This window comes from Phyllostomus hastatus, unplaced genomic scaffold (genome assembly GCF_019186645.2).
Source record: "Phyllostomus hastatus isolate PE091 unplaced genomic scaffold, TTU_PhHast_1.1 phas_scaffold_12, whole genome shotgun sequence".
Taxonomy (NCBI): Eukaryota; Metazoa; Chordata; class Mammalia; order Chiroptera; family Phyllostomidae; genus Phyllostomus; species Phyllostomus hastatus.
This window is the reverse complement of record NW_025334007.1, coordinates 1,706,996-1,730,096: the sequence shown is the minus strand read 5'-3', so window position 1 is coordinate 1,730,096 and position 23,101 is coordinate 1,706,996. Positions and strand designations below refer to the sequence as shown.

Below are 23,101 nucleotides of genomic sequence, written 5' to 3'. Positions count from 1 at the left end.
TAGTTTACCTTGTCATAAAATGTACCTATTTAACATATGCTTCAAAATGAATTCTCGTCCAAAACATAAAATCTTTCCTTATAATTGAGCATCTTCTTCAGTGTCAATTATAGTGAACCAAAAATATATTTAACGTATATAAAAACACTGTCTTTTAAAATACATGTCCTTGGATATATATCTTGTGATCTAATATGTTTAAGCTATAAATGCCAGAAAACCCCATGTGTTATCTGGCATCTATGTTAATACTTGTCCTTCTAGGAAACCTGATTGCACTAAACAGAATACAACTCCTACCAAAGATGTCTTTGTCTCCAAAAAGTAAAACTTAACTAAACGATTTTAACATCTGGTAGATGAAAACAATTTTAATATAATCTTTTCACCTTATTTTGGCAATAAATCTTAACCATTTGAAAATACATGGGTAATATTTATTTCCAAAATGTGATATGGTTAACAAGAAGTCACTTTTATATCTTCTGTTAATATAACTGTGAGGGAAACACACCTTAAAAACGAAGGAAATCCCCAAAATGTTGAGACTACAAAACCAGCTAGATTAGAGAAACTAGTTGTAAAGCCAAGGAGTGTGAAATCACATGGACAGAGACTGTATGACCCGGAGGACGGGCAATGCAATGTTTCTAAGCCACGGATGTCTAGAACCTATTTTTCTTTTTTGGTAAATTGCAAGTCCCTTTGAAACACAGTTCTGTGCAAGAAAATCACCTTAACGCAGGTTAATAGAAATACTCTCTTAAATGACAGATGAAAACTTGTCATAGCAATAACTCTATGACCATACAATGTCATATGCTCAGGTTAAACACCTTGAGCCATTTATTTGATAATCAAGTTTGATGTTTATTTAAAATGATGAAACCGAAAAGAAAAGCTGTATGCGCCCTTGTGAGAAACCAATGGGGATCGCTAGAGGGCGCACATTCCCTTTCACAGCTTGTCTGGTCCTCAATTTGGCTTCTCTTATTTTCTTATCTACATAAAGATAACGTGGTGACAAATGGATTTTTCATGGGAATTCTCTTACAGAGAAACATAAAATATCCAAAGATATAGATAAAACAGTGTAAAAAGAACATGTTAGTAAGACACCCTCAAAGGCACAGTTAAAATGCCTTCAGCCTTTTTAACACACATGCTCAGAAGTATCTTGAAGTCATAATACAAAGATTCCCTTGACAAAATGTTTTCTATTTGGGGACACCTGCTTAATCCAAATGATATTTTAGTCTTTACCAGACTTTGAAACGCAGCAGTTTTCCCCAATTCATTAATTTTACCTAATTTTGATTTATGTTAGACACTCATGCTCTGTGAATCTGCATAGGATTACATCCATGTTCCGTCCAGATGAGGGTTTTTACATGTTAATTTGACCATCAAATTCAAAGGAAAAATAGCATTTTTAAACATCATCTTCATGTCCTGTGCTTTCCTAAAGGAAATAATTCATCTTTCACAATAACTATGTAGGTTGTTATTATAATCTGCCCATTTATAGATAGGTCATGGGCAGAGAGATTTAGGAACCTGATCTATTTTTGTCATACACTAAAGAACGGAGTTAAAATTCCAAAGCAAGTCTGTCGGAATGCAAAGATTTCCACTACATTACACTTATTTTCCTTTGTACCAAATGAAAGGGAAACACGTTTTTAAAAACATTAAGGATATGCCAACAGGAATGTCCTATGTATTGCTATACCGTTGAGTCTGGTGGCATTTGGGATTATGCCAGAACTTGATTGGAGTGTCTAACACTAGGACATGAACTCTGAACATTTTTATTTACCTAAACTGCGAACCTTCGTTGCACAATGGATGCCCCCATAGCATTATAAAATAGTCATTTTTCTAGTTTATTTTTACTTTACAAGCTTCCTTAATTTCCTAACATCCCCAAATGTACAATCTGTTGATGCATTTTCTGACTTCAGAACTGACGTTAAGCATTACCTGGCTAGCACTAGATGTCTTGCACCTAGAAAAATAATTCAACTATACAGGACCCCCACTTATATCTGGATATTTCAAAGCCTAGCTTTAAAAGAATGTTGTTGTTGTTGTTGTTGATTTTACAGATCTCTGTATTTAAAAAAGATTTCTGGATTTAAAGATAGCTGCATGCTCCAATATGACCCTAGAGTCCATGAAACTTCAGAATGTAGAAGAGACACAATCTAGGAGACACGCAGTTTGCACAGACAAATCTCGACCAGTTCTTAAACAGTACCAGCCAAGCTCCTAATTTCAGCTAAATAAGTTGATGACATGAGCTTTAACTTCTCATGGAAACATAGCATGGCATAGAATTCAAGAATGCAGCAGCCTGTGCTAGGTGCGTGGGTTCGAATCCTGTCTGCATTGCTTCCTGTGAACTTGGTGACCATGGGAAGTCAGCTGACCTTTCTGCGCTGTACCTTTCCACTTGCAAAGGGGGACAATAATAAAAAAAGTACTTTATAATGCTGTTTCAATAGCTAAATATGTGAATATATATAAAATATTTAGAAGAGTGCTTGATACATGGCACAAGCCATTTATGTTTTGGCTGCTGTGACTCCTGCCTTTCATGATCCTTTCCTACTGTGCTTAGGCCTGCCCGCTGCCACCCCTGGAGGGCAGAAGTATTTGTTTTAGAGCTTTGTTAAGGACTGGTAAATAAAAGCCATTATTGTAATCACAGGAATGAAAACTGCAAAGAAAGCTCTAACAAAGACAAAAAGGAAAATCAATAAAAATCGTCAACAGCCAAATAATCCCATCTATTGCACCCTTTGTCGCAGGAATAGGCAAATTACGGTCCATGGGACAAATCTGGCTCGCCATCTGTTTTAGAAAATAAAGGTTGATTGAACACAGCCACAGTCATTCATGAACGTCTTTTTTTTTAATGGCTGCTTTCTCATGACAGCATCAGGGTTGAGTAGTTGCAAAAGATACTATATGGTGCACAAAGCCTAAAATTGTAACCGTCTGGCTCTTGAGAGAAAAATGTGTTGGCTCTGACCGCTCTATGGAGTGAAGTTGAGGTGACCTATTTCGCCGAACACTCAAATGGGGACAAATTGGTGTAGTTCACAGCGACCAAATTGCTTGGCTCGCTCTCAAAAATACAGTTTGGCTCCCCGTGACAAGATTAAAGTCTGCATTCCTTCTTCTGGAAGTGAGTACCACTTTTTATTAGGAACCAACCCTACCTGTTCAACCTCATCCCCTTCCTGTACCCCACACACTTCTGCTCTAGGCAAACACCAGCACTCACCACCCTGTGTGAGGTGCTGCTGGTAGGCAGGCGGCCCCATTTTTGAATCGTGTTACCTGGCACCTTGAGCCCAATAGGCCCTTATCCTTTAACTGCCCATTCAGATGCTAATTTTTGCTTGAGCTTTCCAGGCTCAGCTCTCCAAGTAGAAAATGAGCTTTACTTCCTTACAACCTGGGTAACATTTTATAAGTACATCTTCATCAAAGAGTGAATAGTGGAGTGCAAGCTTCCTGAGGGGAGGACTGAGGACGGTCCACAGTTAGGGCAACCGGGCTGCTTTATGAACCACAGCGGCCCATTGGACATTGGTGGAATGAATATGAAAATCAGCCACAAAATGAATGTTGCCGGCACTACATTCTGGAAACACTGCGGACTCATACTGACTACAGGAGTCTTCAAAGAACCCCTCCGCACACTGGAGGGCGCCTTGGCCCCTGTGGGAGGCGATTTGAACTTGAAATACGCTCAGCGTGAAAGCTCGCTGAGTTTAAAGGACTTCAACGTGCTTTTATGTTGTGGGTCTTTAAAGTTTAAATAACTTCCAGTCAAGGTTCAGAAACTATCGAGTGCGATGTGGAAAGCCATTTAAATCTCATGTGTACCTACTGCCCCACTGCCACTTCGCCAGCGTCATGAATTGTTTCAATCCGTCCGCTTCCCTTCGTGAGTCTTTCTATAAACTTGAGTGAAATCACAGAGCAAGACTGGCTCACTGGTCTACAAAGGTGGACTCTCAGTCAGCTCCGGCTGACATGACAGAAGACGATAGACGGAGTGGCCTCAACAGCAGAGATTTATGTTCTCAGAGTTCTGGAAGCCAGAAGATCATCAAGGTGCCAGCACGGTCAGGCTCTGGTGAGAGCTCTCTTCCTGGCTTGTCACCCTGCCATCTCGTCACTGTGTCCTCCTCACACAGCAGGGAGAAAGAGGGCATGCTCTCTGAGGGCACTTTTTCTAAGGACACTAATCTCATCGTGAGGGCTCCACGCTCAGGGCCACATCTAAACCTAATTATCTCCCAGTGGCTCCATTTCCAGATGCCATCAAATGGGATTAGGTCTTCCAGATGTGAATGTCTGGACCTAACTCAGTCCATAGGAGTCAGGCATCATTTCATCTGCCTGCGGCGGCATAATGCGTGCTGAGTTATTGAGGAAGAGTTTTCTTTTTCTTTTCTTTCTTTGGATTCTTGAGATGTTTGTTTTTTACTGCCGAGGCATTTCAACAAGTAGACAGTTTTGACAACAAATACTTATTCAATCTACCATAAGAAAAGCACTGTTCTCCCATTGTTTGGAGTAGCTTGTAGGTAACTCAAAAGAAAATATATGCAATTATGAAGCATCATCTTTCTGGTATTATAGCAGATGCTCTCTTCCTTTAATTCTGACAGCAACAGAATTATGCATTATTATTCCCATTTTCTTAATGAAAAAACAAAACAGACTCAGAGTGCTTTGTCAAATTTGCAGAGATCACAAACCGAGAAGTTGAAAGACTGACATCCCAACACAGGACTTTTCTGGAAAAGTCAGGATTGCCACCAGGACTTTTTCCTGAAGAGTCTCGGAGGCCTAGCTGTCCCGAGAGAAGATGTCGGAAGAATATTCTCAGAAGACGTCAGAGAAAGGATATGTTCTATTGTAACACAAATGTGGTCACAGGGAAAACATCTGTTAGAAAGTAGTAACTGGAAACAATTTTCTCTTGGGGAAGAGATGTGTAGTTTTACCGAAACGATCACCCAAGACCATGGAGGAGAGACTGTTCCATGACGAGACCGCTATCAGGCCTGCGAGCTGGCCCCAGGCCAGAGTGGAGATTGCTTACCACAAACACCCCTTAGAGACTGATCACAATCAATGCTCACCTCGACATAAATCAGTACCCTTCCCCTGCCTCCCGCCGTGTGCTCCTTCCTGGAACACGTCGTTGTCCGACCTGCTCAAGCATATAAAGCAATTTCCTGTACCTGGTAGCATTCACGAGCTATTCCCTCCCTTTTCACCCTGTGCAGTGCTTTGACACCTGCTAGGCAGCACAGGGGATATCTCCTTTGTCTTCCAGCTGCCCCGGGCATGCTTCGTATGTAAGTTTCCCTTAATAAATCCTGTTAATTGCCAGACTGGAGTAGCCTGCCTCTTTCTTCAGTCTCTCCTTGCCCTCCGCTGAGGGAGGTACATTCTCAGTCTTGGGGCTTTTCCCTGGGTCTGCGTGTACTGACAGACAGACTTCTATAGACAGTGCATCATAGAATTGTGCACATGAAAACCTATACGATTTTGTTAACCAATGACACCCCAATAAACTTTGAAAAGTGAAATAGGGGGAAATCCTACTAGTTGATCTGTGAAACAGGAGTAAATTGCAAGTCAAAATAAAAGACAGACCTATATATAATAAAATTTCCACAGTGCAAGGGTGAACAAGGAGGGGCATACAAACTCCATTGCAGAGGTGAAGAGCTAGATGCTATGAGTGAGGGTGAGTGATTTGCCTTAATCACAGCAGCTTCTGAGTGGAAGGTTCAAGGCCAGAACGCCCACGTGCAGTCACAGACCCCTCTGCTCTGACATCCATTCCCCACGTCTCTCCTTCCCTCTCTGTGTTAAAGGCACACACATTTCCTCCCATTGCTCACCCTCTGGCTTCCACTTGGGCCCGTCCACTCGGAAGCCCTAGCAGCACCCAGGAGGGCAGAAGGAAGAGACAAGCCATGGTACTTTTCCTTTAAACACCACTTCGGCTGCCATGTCTAGAGCAGCTACACACTTCCACTGTGACTTCAGCTTCCCCTGGATGGCCCCTCCCTCCACAGGTCCAAGCTCCTGCCCAGTAGTCCTGACAGTGCCCCGTCCCTGTTAGCAGGTCCCAGTTTCGGGGCTCTGGGACCATCCCCGCCACCCACCCCTGCACTGTTCCTCCTTTGAAGCTTCCTGACATTGCTGGTGTTTACAGTTGCCTTCCCATCCCCCACGCTACTTTCCCGTTTTCTACCACCCACTTAACCAATACGATGTACTAGCTTTCCTCTCTCTGAAACACCTACAGTGGTGTTGTTTTCCTGACAAGCCTCTGACAAACCCTCATGTAATATCCCAAGGGTATTGCTGGATACTGCTCTGGGATAACTGCTGAGTTCAGTGCTGTAGCGTGTAGCGTGGTCTAGGATTGGAAAGGAATGTCTCCAGTTCACCGCAGATGCAAACATGCAAAGTCAAATCCATGATGGCCAAATTCCGCAAGTGTTCTCACGGAAGAATTTGTGAGGCTGAGAAATGCCTGCACAGTTGGGTTCCGGGAGAGAAAAGGTAGGGAGCTGGGGTGGAGGGGCAAGGAAGGTAGAAATGGGCAAAGGGAAAGAAATGAAAGCGGAATCTTAAGGAGAGAGAACAGTAGGTTCCAAGACACAGATGCTTGAGGGAGAGCAGCGCATGTGGAGATCAGAGAGCCCTTAATTACAGCTCAAGTGGGGGGCAGCGCCACGATATGTGCAGTTTGTGGCCAGTCTGTGACCTATTTGTTAGTTGTCTGTGACAACAAAAGTCACCAGGGTATAAATCAACTAAGTCACTGGCCATACTGTTTCATCCAATTTCTTTTTAATTGCAAAACTTTCTTGACAAAGGAAGCAGTGGATTGATTTATATTCTTGCTCAAGCTCCTTATTTCATTGTGTCCTGATAATAAACGGTGTGCACACTGTTTTGAGTAGCACTGGCAATTTTTTTTTAATGGGCTGGGGAGAAGGTAGTGAAGCTGAAGAGTTAGGCAGCTAAAGATCAGAAAGAAATTTCTGTGCTGTGCATTTCAAGAATGACGGGCTGAGAACCAACCTAATTAAAATTGCATTTTCAGCTATCTCCCCCAGGAGGCTGTGAAGAGTATGGATAAGAAAGGTGAAAGGCAGAGAAATCAGTTAAGAATGTCTTGCACAAAAGTATCAGGGACAGAACTAGGGGGGAGGGTGGTGTGGATGTAAAGGATTAAATTAAGGAGAATTTACTAGGCGTACTTGGAGGGATTTAGTGATAGGTTGTTGTGAGACTGCCATGAATGGCTGCACAGGCTGTTCGTGAACTATGTCCAGAAGGTGCTGTTCTTAGAAACTCTCATGTGAATGGCTTTCGCTCAAGTGTGTGGTCTAAAGTGCAGAACCACACTTTGAGATTTTAGTAAGAAGTCCTGGTATACTCACATGCCTAACAAACCCCAGCAGGAAGGATGAGCTGGAGATCTTCATTGGGAAGTAATCACATATAGATAGATGGCTGATAAAGATAAGATTATAGATGATAGTGCCCTGACAAAGTATCGTTAGAATCTGAATCTCATGGCGACTGGCATTAAAGGGGAAAGAAGAGGAGACTCGGAAGACACAGTAAGAAAGCCAAGAGGAGAAAAGAAATGGGAGAGCACAACGTTCCAGAAACGGAGGGAGAGGAGAGGTTCAAGGGACTGATCATCACTGTCAAGCACAGCACAAAGGTCAAGAAGGATGAGAACTGAAGAGCTACCTTTGGAGCCGGCAATTAAGGAGCTCCCTGGTGACTTGGCTGAGAGCAGTTTCAGTGCTTGACGCAGAGTATAAGAGGCTACGGAAAGAATCAAAGGGAGAGTGTAGAGGTATTTGAGTTCTCCTGAGTAAAAATAAACTTTCCTTTGCATTCAACTCTGCTTCTTTTAAATGAATAAATGGGACTACCGTTTTCTTCACACAGGGAACCAACAAAACGGTGTGTAACAGTTCCGGGACTATGGCCCTATCTTTCTCACCGGTGGCATCCCTCTAATGCCTTGCATTCTGAAAGAGTTCATTTGCCTACAACTGCCGTACCTAGGCCCCCACAGCTAGCTGTAGTGTCTTCTTAGGGCCAGCTGCCGTTACAGTGCATTGCAGTCAAAACACGTAGGAGGCATCTATAAGAGCCCATTCCAGGGCAGGAGTAAGGTACGGACCCTGGCCCAAGGAAGTTTTCAATTCTAGTGTGTAACATAGGAATATGAATAGCTCGTGTCAACACGAAGCAATAGAGGTATCAAAATTAGGAATAGTAGCGTCCCTTAGCCTAGCCTGGAGTAGATGATTCCTCTCATTGGGGCTGGTTTGGGGGAAGACAAGCAAGAATCAGACTGTAACTCAGACGATGCTCTGGCGCACTGGTTCCCAAGTCATGGGCCCTGAGCCAAGTAGCATCAGCATCCCCTGAGAACTTGTTAGAAATCAAGATTCGCAGGCACCGCCCCTAAGCTTACTGAGTCAGAAACTCTGGTGGGGACCAGTAACCTGGTGTTTAACAAGCCCTCCAGATGATTACAATACATGCTAATGTATATAAAAAACCAACAAACAAACATTGTTCTTGTGCAGGCATTCTCAGAATTACAGGCTTCTCAGAATGATGCAGGAGAGCTTGTGAAAGGTTCCAGGGCCCACCCTGCAGAGCTTCTGATTCAGCAAGCTTGGGGAGAACTCCCCAAACCTGCATTTCGGTTTTTCTTTGTTTCAATTTTATACTGCATTGGTTCCATGTGCACAATCATATAGTTTACATAGTGTTCCCCTCGATTTTTCCAGGACCCGAAATCTACACTTCTTTTTATATTTTTAAAGAGGGGAAGGGGGGAGAAAGAGAAGGAAACATCAGTGTGTGGTTGCTTCTCAAATTCCCCCACCCCCCGGGGACCTGGCCCACAACCCAGGCATGTGCTCTGAGTAGGAATTGAACCCGAGACCCTTTAGTTCGCAGGCCAGGACTCAATCCACTGAGCCACACCAGCCAGGGCAACCTACATTTCTAATAAGCTCCCAAGTGCTGCTGCTGCTGCTTCATGCACTGCACCGTGATAGTGACGGTTCTGAATGTTCTCTGGCCACTTAGTAGGCCTCTAGAATTCACATTCCCATACTTTTCAAAATGTTATTTCTTGACTAAATTCTTGACATATACGATGAAAGAATTTTAAGAACTTTAAATGGCTGGTTATGTTTTTGGAATATCTGAGGGCGGTAAGTAGGTGTGGATTCTTCACCAAAAAATAATTTCTAAACTACAATTGGAGTTGGTGACCGTGATCATTTGACTCGAACGCACAGAAAGAAGCAGGACATTGCAACTATAACCAAAATGGAAATTAGGAGACTCAGCACGACGAGTCCTTCCTCTGCAACTGAAAGCAAGTTATTTAACCTTTCCGGACTTCAATTAACCTGTAGTCATGAACAAGTCTAGACTCTAGTACCCTCAGATATAAGAAGCAAAGTTTTCTTTTTCTGGACTGTAAAGGAGGCAAGAATGTTGTGCCTTGAGACCGACAACTCATTTGATGAGCAATGTATCCTATAGAAAATTAAAAATTAGCTCTTAAACACGTTGCTACTTTAATTAGATGCTGCAAATCAGTTTAAATGTTCTAGTTCACAAATCCCAGATCATAATTTGGGAATCAAAGTTAAAATAAATACTGAATTTTGTGGACTATAAGACGCACCCCCCCCCAAATTTGGGAGGAATAATGGTTGTTAATGCTGCTGTTGAGTTCTGTTTACATACATTGGTGATATATTATGTTATTTATGTTATGAAATATTTTACCACATTTTTTTGCTTCAAAAATTTTTTTTCCTATTTTCCTCCTCTAAAACCTAGGTGCGTCTTGTGGTCCGAAAAACACGGTGCCTAACACAAAAATAGTTTAGTCATTAATTGCATGAAACTACAGAAAGAGAGGTCTTATCTAACCGGTATCTAACTTGCTTCCAAGGATGGGACATAGATTCACATCACCCAGTCAGCAGACATAAAAAGAAAGAAAACAAAAGAGCTAAAATTGGAAAATAAAATAACGCAGGCCTGCAATTGGGTGATTTATTCTGCCATTTCGTACAATGTGGGGAAATGGTCAGAGGAAGCCATCTGCGGTGTCTGCCTGCTTACGGAGGAGAAGATACAGAGACGAGGCGAATTTAGGTATGTCTACACACCTCTACCTGTTTCTGGAGGTCAAAGGTCCCCACCTGTGAACACTATAGTCGGGGAAAGTTATTTTTATGGAGATGGCATTTACTTCTAAGAGATTCGATTTGCCACTGGATGCACCTGGTTTACAAAGAAATGTAAATAAAAGCTTTTGTGAAAAGTATCTTAAAATAACTGCTACATGATTAGAAGCTAATCCTCTCGATAAATTCGAATGAACTAGATAATAGACCTAGTTTTAACCTAGCGTGAGTTCCATGCTCTGATGATTACCTAGATGAAAATAAGATCACTGAATTCGAGGGATAATTTACTGTTAGGAATAATTACCTCGGGAGCCAAGTTCATTAGGCACTTTTGTATGTCTTAGGAGGACAAACTACGCAGTATATACGGCAAATGGAGAAATCCAGTAATTATTAAGGGATCAACTAAATGCACTTTCGCTAATTAAGAAACTGTAATGGTATCTTGAGTAAAATTCGAATGACTAAAGATTATTCGAATGGTCATTGGTTTATTATTAAATAAACAATTTATATTGCAATAGCACTTAAGAATTCTATCTAGCTCCTCATAACAATTTTAGTTATCACAATTAATTGAACTGCAGTATTCAGTTTTTCAACAACTATTTGATTATTTAGTGTATGTATGACACTATAAATGGACTCTAAGTAAAGCATAAGGAAATGTAACAGGATTCCTTTGTTGTGATTAATGATGAGAAAAATGTACGTGGGTGCCATTAGAACAGATAGCAAAAGGAATGTATGTCCATAAAGTTATTTACTGGCTCAGTGGAAAGAGTTTTGGGAAGCTGGACATAAAAGTGGTAGAGAAGAGTAATACTGAATAGCATAAGGAGGAGCTTGTGTCTTCTTTTGTGGCAACTGGAGTAATGAGGATGTTACGTCAGGAGGGTCAGCATAAAAGCGACATTTTGAGATTTATTCATCTGAGGCAGTTTCTTCATCCGAAAGATGGGCAAGCCTCACCACAGTGAGGTCTGCGGAGTAGGCTGTGGAGGTGACAGTTAGAAAGACTAGGAAATGACTGAAAACATGTTACTTATAACACCGATAATACAATGTAATTAACACCGGTGAATGAGGAGCAAGGTCAGAGACTGACTGACAGAAGTGAAGGAGTCAGGTGGGGTTTTAAAGAGGAAAATGAGGTTAGTTTTTGTTATATTTATTAACTTGGAGATGATGTTTATTAGGGGATTTTTTTTTCCGCCAACAGCACACGGCTTCCATGCCCATCGCCACCTTAATCACTGCCACCACTTCTACTCCCACCACCTCCAACACCAGCAGTGCCACCTCTACCACCTCCATCACCTCCACAGCCTCCACCATCATCTCCATCTCCACGACAGTCACCACAACCAAACAGCAAGAGCAACAGCTGTTGCACGTACTGAATTCTTACTGCCCTTCAGGCACTGTGTTAAATGCTTGAATCTGAGGCACGGATATGAGGTTATTTACCTGGGATCATAAGGTAATAATTAAAACAGTCAAGCTTCAAACCTGAGTAATTCTGATTTCCAAGTCCATGCCTTTTCCAATATCTGCTACTCTTTTAGACACAATGGCAGAGAATTACAATGAGCAAAATGTGTGTGCAATGTATGAGTAACTAGGTGTGATTCATTGGAGGCAAACAATGTTTAATTTTGATAAAAGCAAAATTGAACCGCTGACTGGATGCACAAGGAGAAGTCCCCAGATTATAGTGTTAATGATGTAAATATAAAATTTGAGGAAGGGAGTCAGGTATGGAGCTACAAGATTTGGGAGTCATTCACTTACAGCCAGACTTGAATCAAAGAGAGGAGGCAATTCAGATAAACAAGTCAGAAGGTCCAAGAGATGGGTTTATGAAACACCACCATAGGCATTCAGCAAAAGGAGGAAAGCAGTTCTGGCTGGCGTAGCTCAGTGGATTGAGTGTAGGCTACGAACCAAAGAGTCGCCGGTTCAATTCCCAGTCAGGACATACGCCTGGGTTGTGGGCTTGGTCCCCAGTAGGGGGCGCGTGAGAGGCATCCATACATTGATGTTTCTCTCCCTCTCTTTCCCCTTCCCTTCCCCTCTCTCTAAAAATAAAATCTTTTTTAAAAAGGGAGGAAAACAAGCCAGATAAAGAGTGGAGGAATTGAACCAGTGGTGTGTCAGTGAAGCTGAAAAAGGAGATCATTTGGAAAAGATCAACATTCAACATTGTCAAGACTGCAGTGTTGACAATGAAATGCTAGCTGCTCTCACATAAAACAAGGACACTAGCCACCATAGGTCATGTATGTGTGATGCCTCTCGACCCATTATAATATTTTGACCAGATTCCATCCAGTAGACAATTACCACGCATGGAATTAATTCCTCCTGTATGCTCACTCAAGTGTGCTCTTTGTTCAGTCTAAATTTCCCAGTCTAGAGTCTTTAATACAGTGTCCATGTTTGTTGTACTTTTCAACTCAGGATGCATTTGAGAGTGTAAGGCGGTTCTATATATTATTGCACTGGGCCAAAAGGTGTAATCAAATGGATTCAAGCAAACCAAGGCGTAAGATCACCTTAGTTATATACTTGCTGAAGAAATGTTTTATTACACAATCCACGTCCTGCAGTCAGGCTACCTCAGTTGAAATCCCGGCTGAAGTGCTCTGTAGCTCTGGGTAATAGTAATAATAACTATATCTATTTTGTAGGGTTACTGGGAAGAATAAATGAGCTATGCAGACAAAGCACTTAACGTAGTGCTGAGCACATAATAAAGCCCTCAATAAGTGTTCGCGTTTATTTAAGTGCAATATTGTTTATGTTCCCAATTGGACATCTCATTACAGGCACTTAGGCAAACGGCTGAACGCATCGGATACAGACAGAAGTTATGAGACAAAATGTTTCACCACTAGCCACAATCCCCTGAAAACAAAAGGTAATCACACCACATTTTTCCTTAACCAAATGCATCCTCCAAACAGAAGCCAAGGATGAGCTTCTGAAGACATAGATGGACGTAGAGTCAACTTGTCCTGTTAATGTCTGTTTTCAGAGACTCCTGAACACAACAGGAGCGGACGGCAGTTAGGTTCCCATACTGCCCTGCTTAGCAAATTGTTAGTTAGAGAGCCTCTGGGTTGTTGCCAAGGATCTATAAATTCCTGTGCCCACTAAGCCTTGTCTGTAGACACATAGTTAACACAACATTAAATTACTTTCCATGCTACAAGGATTAATGAAAAGCAAATTCATTAAGAGCTTTACTGATTGATTTTTGCCATTGTGTTCTTTCTCCATCAACACATATTACAATTTCAACTACTAGCATGAGGAGAGTCTTTGGAAGTCATTGCCCCAAATAGAACGTTAACATGCAAAGGTTTTAAGAATCACTTGACTAGAACAAGGATCAGCAAACATTTTCTAGGAGGGGTCAAACAGTAACTATTTCAGGCTTTGTGGGCAATAGAGTCTCTTTGATAACAATGTTGCCTTTGCAATATAAAAACAACCACAGATGATACATAAATGAATGAGTGTGGTATGTGCCCATAAAACCTTATTGATGGATACTGGCATTTGAATTTCATCAAATTTTCATGCGAAGAAACATGAGTCTTCTGTTGATTACTTTCCGCCATTTAAAAATGTACAAACAATTCTTAGCTCAGGAGCCATACAAAAACTGCCAGCCAACTGGATTTCGCCTGCAGGCTTCAGTTTGCTGACCCCGGGACAAGAGGATCCGCTCAGCCAAGCAGATACAATCAGGGAGAAATGCCCAGTGGTTTACTGTGGAATTATGAAAGTAGGTTGTAAGTCACGGATTAATAGAGAAATATTGAAAGTCCCAGATAGTGTACGTGAGTAGCTTCTCTAGGTGTGTTTTTCCTTTGCCTGAAAATATCTGACACACTATTTTTAGGTATGTGTTCCTCGCATCTTTCTATACCCTGTATATACAAATACTAACATCAAGAGTTCCGTGCACTCCTAAACATATGCTGCTTAGAAACATAAGGCAGATTTTAATGTTCTTTCTAGAATTATAATAATTGGAATGAAAATGAAATTGTAGCATCTTTGTGATTTTCATGCCGGTTTTCCATTTATGAAATTTTATTCCCACCCTTTTAATATATCCACTGATTTACATGCTACCTAACGTATCTACAATGTCTAGTTGATAATATCCACAAAGAGGCCAGTTAAAAATGCTAACACATTCAAGATAAGACTTTATAAATATCAAAGAACAGGAAATCTGTTCTGTAATTAATGACTCCCAATTTAGGATGTGCAGATTGAGACATTATGTTCTCATAAACTAGCAGAATGGATCTCGTCTATTATAGGTGTACTTCTTTATGAAAATGTACTTCCCATTACTGGGGGGAAAATACATTTCATGCTAAAGCAGGCACTGAACCAGCAGGCTCTTTGAAAGAAAAAAAAAATAGAAACTTTCAGGATTAAAATGCATCTGTGGCAGTTCATCATGCATAGTTTCTTCTTTCGATCCAGAAAACAGTATCTCCATTAGGCATTCAGTTTTTGTGGAGATATCGATTGCTTGGACACATTTTCAAACTCACTTCATAATTCTTCTCACTAACTTAACTGACATCGCAGGCACCTAAGGCTTCCGACAATATCGTTTAACTAAAAACACTGCCACCACAACAGCTGAAAATGAGTTTTCCTGCCACACGATTCATCTCTGCTTGGGGAGAAAGACAGGAGTCAGACCCTCTCACCTTTTCCTAATTTCAGAATCCACGATAATCTGCCTCTTCTTTTGGGGAGGTGGTGGCGGGAGCTCCTCCTGGGCGTGCTTTACCAGGACCTGTTCCCTCGTGGTCACCATAGTTACTGTTTCCATTACAGTTGTCTGCGTTAGTGATGGCTGAGCGGTGGCGGCGGCCTGGGAGATCTGTGAGAGGTATTGAAATAGAGGTCAGACACTGCTTGAAAGACTTCAGTACAGACTGCTCGGAGTGGTAAAGGGAAATGAAGAAACTGTTCCTGCTTGTTGGTAAACTGACCTTCAGATCAAAACAGCACCGCAGTGAACCCACATCAAACTGTTTTGTCTAACTCGTGTTGCCTGAAATCGCCAAGGAAGGTAATTGCAAAAGCAGAAGTAAACTTAGGGCCTCCTCAGCTTACTAGTCAAGCGATGGCAAATAAAGGGGGCCAAGGAGAAAAACCTAGGGTGTCATTCTGACATTTAAATAGACAGACTGTTGAAAGTGTTTATGACAAGTTGAATGTTACTAAGGTGCCTCAGCACGGATCCAGTTGCCTGGCACACTGTGGATGTTAATTAAGTAGTTTGTGTAATGCACCTCTGATGATCACATATAGCGATTATTGATGGGTCTATAAATTTTTAAACCAAAGTATGGAACCTCACAATAAATGACTTTTTACTCCAGTCAGTGAAATGCCCTTTAAAACTGCAATGAACGGTTAACATAAAGTGCCTATTCTTCTTTGTTATAATTGAGTGAATATGTTAAAATGTTTGAGTTCCCCAAGTTAGCACTAAAGAGTCTTCTTGGTTTAAAAGCACACAGACTTTCTGTCCAGACAGGTAAGTCACGGAATAGTGAAATGCCTGCCTTCCTTTCTTAACCAACCGTCCTCTCGCAGGCCTCCTCAAGTTAAGAGGGCTGCAAAGTTCCCTCTCCGGATGTTAACCATCACCCTTCCGGTAACACAAATTACTTCGGACCATCTATTTTCAAGGAGACCAAAACAGACCTGTACTGCATCCACTTATAGGTACTTAAGAGAATCTGGCTGGGGCCATAATTAGTTTAATTGATTTTCCTGAACTTGCCAAGAGATACAAAAAGGGCCTGTGGAAACCTCCCCGCCTCATATCCGATGACTGATGCCTCCAATGAGAGGAAATCAGAAGAGCCTCGGGATCTTCGTGTTTCGGCTCCAAAGTAGGCGATGGGCAGCAATGAAGTCCTCCGTCATGATGTCTTGTGGACAAAGCGCTTTTCACAAATGCATTTTAAAAGTGATACGCTTTGTGCAAGCTGCATCCTTACATAGGTGAAGGCCTTAGGCACTTCCATTTGGGTGCCCTAAATAATTTTTTTTCAAAAGAGGACATTATGAGATGCTGAGTTTCTACATGTGCCAAGTGCAAGTTTTATCTTCCCTAAGATGTCCACAGATGCATAATTGAGAATTAATCACTTCACTTCAAAGAGTAATTATGTAGTCCATGAACAAGTTATGCCAAATGAAAGCAGAAAGTACCATAAGTTTTTTTTAATGATTAAAATATAACTTAAAATTTATTAAATTGCTCTCAACACAAAATTATCATGACATGATCAAATTTCGTTTACCATTAATCAAGAATAAAATGCAGTTTTGAAGTAGGATTCCAAGAGCGTTTCATTTTTTAACCATGTGCAAACTTTCTCACATTCAGTGCTGGATTGAAGAGAATATTGTTCCAAGTTTCCAATTATATATGTGCAGGCACGACAATGCAGAGATTCTGAAAATGCAAACCTGTGTTTTGCAGTTATTTCTAATGTTGCGGGACATCTGTGCTCCTGAATATTTGGCTATGGAATTGATTTCTGTAGTTTTATATTTTCTTATTGACACCTATTATGAATTTGGATAGATGTGCCCGTGGAGAACAAAGAAAAACAGCATCGTGACATACGATGAAATTGCATTTCAGAATATAGCAAACTTCGTAAGAAAAAAAAAAGATCATCTTTTTAAATAAAATAGCAAGACATCAATCTGTAATTCTTCCATACTATATTCATTACAATACTATAATTGAAAATAGTGCTTCATTTCCCTTGGGATGAATAAAAAAATGACTCTGCATCAACCCCCTAAATATAGGGTATAATTGTGTTATCTATAACAAATCAATAATTACTTTCCATACTTACTCTATATAATAAAAATCAAAAAGAACCCTGGCTAGTGTGGCTCAGTGGATTGAGTGTGGGCCTGTGAACCAAAAGGTCACTAGTTCCTCAACGCAGGGCACATGACTGCGTTGTAGGCCAGGTCCCCAGTCGGGGGCACACAAGAGGCAACTACACATGAAGTTCTCTCCCTCTCTTTCTCCCTCCCTTCCCCGCTCTCTGAAAAAAAAATAATACTTTTTAAAAAGAATTAAAAAAAACAACAACTGGTGATGTACTAAATTTCTCCATGGCTTTTCTTGACCATAAACACTTAATTACATGTTAGAACCATTAAAAATATGCGGCACCAAATTTTCCGATTGCCAAAGATCTATACACCTAGTGGAAGCCTGCCTTACTATCACTTCATACACTTAACATTTGTTTTGAGCCGTGGCTCAGTGCATTGAGCGTCGTCTGTGAACCAAAGGATCACTGGTTCAATTCCCAGTCAGGGCACGTGCCTGGGTTGCGGGCCAGGTCCCCAGTTGGGGATGCGTGAGAAGCAACCTCACATTGATATTTCTCTCCCTCTCTTTCTCTTTCCCTTCCCCTCTCTCTAAAAGTAAATAAATAAAATCTTTAAAAACATTTTTGGTTTGAACTCTGGGCCAGCACAGAATAAGCTGAGAATGGTTTCTGCCTGATGTTCTTGAAGATCTGAAGCTTGATCATCATGGCCCTGATGAATCTGATCTGCAAACTGCATAATAAATACCAGGTATCTGCTACAATTACATGTAATCTGACTGGTGGTCCAAGCCCTAGATTTCCTGCTTTAGGTGTCATATTCAGTTACAGCAGTCTACAATTCTGTAAACTGCTCGGCAGCTGAATCGCAATGCTTCAATTAAATTCCCACATGTATCGAATATGTATCACTACAGGACATTCATAAATGAATACGATGGAATCTCTATTTGGGGGGATCTTACAGGGTAGTAGTGAAGGTAACGACCACACAAACACTTGTGCGATAAGGGGAGTGCCACCAAAAAAAATGTGAAATATGCAACATAATTGCATGCACTGAATACACAGCAGCCAAGAAAATTCCTTTTTAAATGTTGCAAAAACAAATTTTCCTCAGCCAGTATCTTAACATATAATTTATTTTGATGCTAAAGGCTGCACATAACATTTATCCCTGTTCATAAGGTCATTTATAACAGTAAAATACTGGAAACAGCCTAATGTCAGGAGGTGAGAGTTTAAATAAATTATAGTACATGCATGTAATAAAGCACTGCACATGTTTCAAATATTTTTAAATGTCACTGGAAATTGTGTCCATTATAGTAGTGAATAAGAAACACAGGATATAAACATTGGTGGTTATTTTGGGCAGAGAAAGCACAGATAATTCCTATTGTGCACTCTGTATTTCTGTATTCTTTGTATTTTCCAATGTTCTACAATAAAACATTTTCCCCAAAATGTTGCTTTTGTAAGTAGAGAACAATTTCAAATTCTTTTTCTAAATTGTTGTTTTAAATCTATCATTCCTATGTATCTTTGTATAAGCCTCTCATCCAAACACATTAATATTAGGGCAACTCAACATCTGAAAAGAATGACTTACTGCCTTCACTAAAATGTTGAATAGCACAAGGTCAAAATTGGAATATACTATAGTTTGCACTATAAATTCTTACCCAGTCTCCATTTTGATTATGAGTATACTAAAAACTGCTTTTCAATGGCCTCATGAAAATAAAATATATTTCTTCTTAAAATAATGTTCCCTTGATCTGTCAATTAATTAGTGCACTAAAAATGGGAAAGGGTTAGTTAACATTGTTTGTCTTCGGCCCTGGAAGCTGGTTGCTCTTATAGTGATTGAAAGTTAGGCCCATGAGCCAGGTTCTACAATTCCCACACTCTTGGTCCACGCTCTTTGGGGCAAGTTAGATACTATCTCAGAGCTTTGACTTATTTTCTTCATATGTAAAATAGGAATGAAAACACATCCCTAGCCCTGGCCAGGTGGCTCAGTTGGTTGGAGCATTGTCCCACACACCAAAAGGTTACAAGTTCGATTCCCAGTCAGGGCACATGCCTAGGTTGCAGGATCCATTTCCAGTCTGGGAGTATAGGGAAGGCAACTGATTGATGTTTCTCTCTCAATCAATGTTTCTCTCTCTTTTATTCTCTCTCTCCTCCTCTCCCCCCACCCTCTCTAAGATCAATAAAAATATCCTCAGGTGAGGATTTAAAAAAAAAAAAACACCCACAAATCTTTCACAGGTGTACCAAATATGGCCAGCTTCATGAGTGTGCAACTTACATCGGCACCAAGGGCCCCTGTGTCAGAAAGACTCCACCCTTGGTTTCAGACTCTGCCGTCACCTCTTGAGATTCTTAAGAATGTCTGAATGAGAAGCATTTGCATTCAGCACTGGGCCCATGAGTTATGTCGGCACTCCTGCTTGTAAGAATTCAGCTATGTAAGGTCTGAACACAGTTAAGGGCTCTCCTGATACACATAGGTAATAACCACTCTCTCTCCTACATGTTCAGAGAAAATTCGGGAATGTTTTTAATACTAAATTTTCTAACTCCTGAGGTTATGTAGGTCAATTTCCAAATGTTACATATTCCCATTGAGAGAAAAACGGGGAAAGCACTTGCACAGCCTTTGATGGCTCTGGGGTCTACATCTTCTTGCCCCCAGATCGTATAATGCTGTTAAGTTTGGAAAAAACAAACTGCTCTCGGACAATAAAATTCTTTCTCACTATCTTCTCTTTCATTTGCTTCAAAATGCACAGTTCAAAGGAGAAGTATATACACATTTAAGTGTATTTACAGAATATAAAAAGGCACACGATGAAAGGAACCATTGCTTTTCCATCACTGCCTGCAGTTTCTCAGGGGCAACTCGTTGTATCCCCACCTGTTCTTATACTTTACATGAACTTTCTTGGTGCTGATAGTTTTATTTCTGGCCTATATTCTTAGCTGCATCTTTTAATTTTCCACTGAATTATTTACATATTCTTGCCCTTCTAAGTTCCTTGGGGTTAAGGATTTCTACTTCTTGCCTCGTAAGATATTCCACTCCTTGAACATTTAAAGAAACTGATAAAAAAGAGATTCGATGATTGAAAAAAAATAGAGATTCTGTTTATAAAGAATTAGTTACTTAATTATCATATTATCATTAAAATCTTACAACTTATAAAAACAGGTACTAATTCTGGAGCTCTCTGCCTGTCCCACAGGCATTCTGAAAGTGCCTTGCATTCAGTATCTTACTTAAAATACTTAGGAATAGTGCATGTGGTGAAGTTTTAATAAGTGGTAGCTGTCATTACCTCACAATGACCCTAAGAGTAATTATAAACATTATTCCCATTTTAGGGATGAGAGGTAAAGTTTGAGGCAGATACAATTTGTCAGTGGCCGAGCAGGGCTGTAATCCAAGTCTGATCATTCCTTCATCCAATTCTTAGTAGGCATACTCACTTGCTGCTGTTCTGAATGGTGATTTTCCTTTCAGTAGTGTAGCTGGGTGAGTGCGTGTTTGTATATACGGACATACATGTGTACAGGCAGAAGAAGACTGAAAATGCACACAATGACATCATCTTTTAATGCCACCCAGCTCTTGATAAACTGTAATGAAATCTGCGCTAATTCAATCAAGTGAAAGACAGCTTTTCACAATTTCATCAGGTTGACAATAGTGGATCAATGTTCTTTGCTGCGTTGTTTGCATGTACATGACCTTATAGTGGTCATTGGTTTTTTAATGGGCATGGAGGCGCTGCAATTCTACAGCGTAAAACATTGCATATGATCAAAAGAACAGCTTCAGCCCTGGCTGGCGTAGCTCAGTGGATTGAGCGCGGGCTGTGAACCAAAGCATCGCAAGTTCGATTCCCAGTCAGGGCACATGCCTGGGTTGCAGGCCACGGCCCCCAGCAACCGCACATTGATGTTTCTCTCTCTCTCTCTTTCTCCCTCCCTTCCCTCTCTAAAAATAAATAAATAAGATCTTTTAAAAAAAAAGAAAAAAAAAAGAACAGCTTCAGCTGAGAATTGGTAGCCAGGCTTAAAATGATCTCCACGGGCACAGGAGCACAAGGCACAAGTACCTCATGGTGGAAGGATTTGCAACGCTAAGCAACAGAAGTAACCTAGAGGCTGAACTTTATGATAAACCGAGGGTAAAGGACCAGGGGCTCACAAAGGAAGCTGAGTTGTCAATCAAAATGCTATAAAATGCTCTGTCTTAGGAGGGAGTACAGAGAATTTGTCAAAGCAACGTACAGCGTACAAGGAGCGCTACATCTCGTGACAGTGGCTTGGTGACAGAATTTTCCTATGAACTACTATCCTGTTTTGACACTGGTAATAAGGCTGTCTAACTTTGTAAATAGATACTGACATTTGGGAACATGAGGACAATCAGAGACAATGTTCCAAAGACGCCATAAAGGAAGTCCTTCTCCTCTTTGAAACATTATATGATAATTAAGGAGGCTAACTCTACAAAAGCGTCTGTTCGATTTTCTGTATGCATTTTGTCCCTTGGTTCAAATTAGCTTTTGTACACATGGATAGAGAGAGGAGATGCATGTGGGCCTCGGGAGTCCTATTAAACACAGCATTTGAGTAATTGTGTGAGTTAACAGCATCTGAAAAGATTCAAGAAGCAAACTTTTCTTTCTGCTGCATAGAATTCCATTGTGTAAATGTACCATAGTTTTTTGATCCATTCATTTACTGATGGGCACCTAGGTTGCTTCCAGCACTTGGCTATTGTAAATTGTGCTGCTATGAACATTGGGGTGCATAGGTTCTTTTGGATTGGTGTTTCAGGGTTCTTAGGATATAATCCTAGCAGTGGAATTGCTGGGTCAAAAGGCAGATCCATTTTTTAGTTTTCTGAGGAAATTCCGTACTGTTTTCCATAGTGGTTGTACCAGTCTACTAGAAAGCATTATGCTAAGCAAAATAAGCCAAGTGGTGAAAGACAAATACCATATGATCTCACCTTTAACAGGAACCTAATCAACAAAACAAAGACACAAGCAAAACATAACCAAAGACACTGAAATAGAGAACAGGCTGACAGTGACCAGGGAGAGAGGGGAGGGAATTTCAGGGGAATTTCAGGAGAAAAGGGGAAGGGTTCACAGGAACAAGTATAAAGGACACACGGCCAAAAACTAGGGGCGGGTGGAAATGGGAGGGAGGTGGGGAGGGCTGGCCGGGTGAGCTGGGATGGGAGTAAAAGACAGAAAATTGTACTTGAACAATAATTAAAATAAAATTATTTTTTAAAAAAAGAAGCAATTTTTTTTTTCTGATCCACCTCACCTTCCTCTGCACGCCATCTGACGAGAAGTAATAAAACACATTTTGGAACTAGGGAGGCAGATTATCAAGCATACATTTGGGAAAAGAACTTGTATTTTTCCTTATGTGTTATTTCATTTACTGTCAGTAGATAACAGATGTACCATGTAGATGCTGAGTATTTTATCTTCAGGGGATTTTAATTACATACTTATGGTGAGTGAAATGTAATCATGGCAGACGTCAGTCTTGTTGAATAGGAAGAGGATGTTGTTTTCATCATCTTCCAGCTGACTCTGAGACAGATACAGCGGAGACAGTTGGAATCTCTTCACTAAATGCTCCAGAATTGTATATAAAATTTCAAGAGAAACATATCATAGACATTTGAGACTGGAAGGACACTGTAGAGATCCTCTCAGCCCAAACTTTTCATTTGACAAAATTAGAAATGAGAAACTCCAACAGCTAACTCAGCTGTGGTCTCCTAAATTTTCAGCGCCTACAGCATTTTATGTTGGTGTTGATAATGAATTTACA

At 40.7% G+C, this 23,101-nt stretch overlaps 1 protein-coding gene across 2 annotated transcripts in view; it reads right to left on the bottom strand.

Annotated features, from left to right (window-relative positions):
- DMD (dystrophin) overlaps positions 1-23,101 on the bottom strand; it is a 1,939,942-nt gene that overhangs the window by 1,295,690 nt on the left and 621,151 nt on the right. For both annotated transcript variants that reach the window (XM_045855895.1, XM_045855896.1), the window contains exon 17: positions 15,050-15,225. In XM_045855895.1, the coding sequence (XP_045711851.1) occupies positions 15,050-15,225 (176 nt within the window). The remainder of the gene's footprint in view (positions 1-15,049; positions 15,226-23,101) is intronic.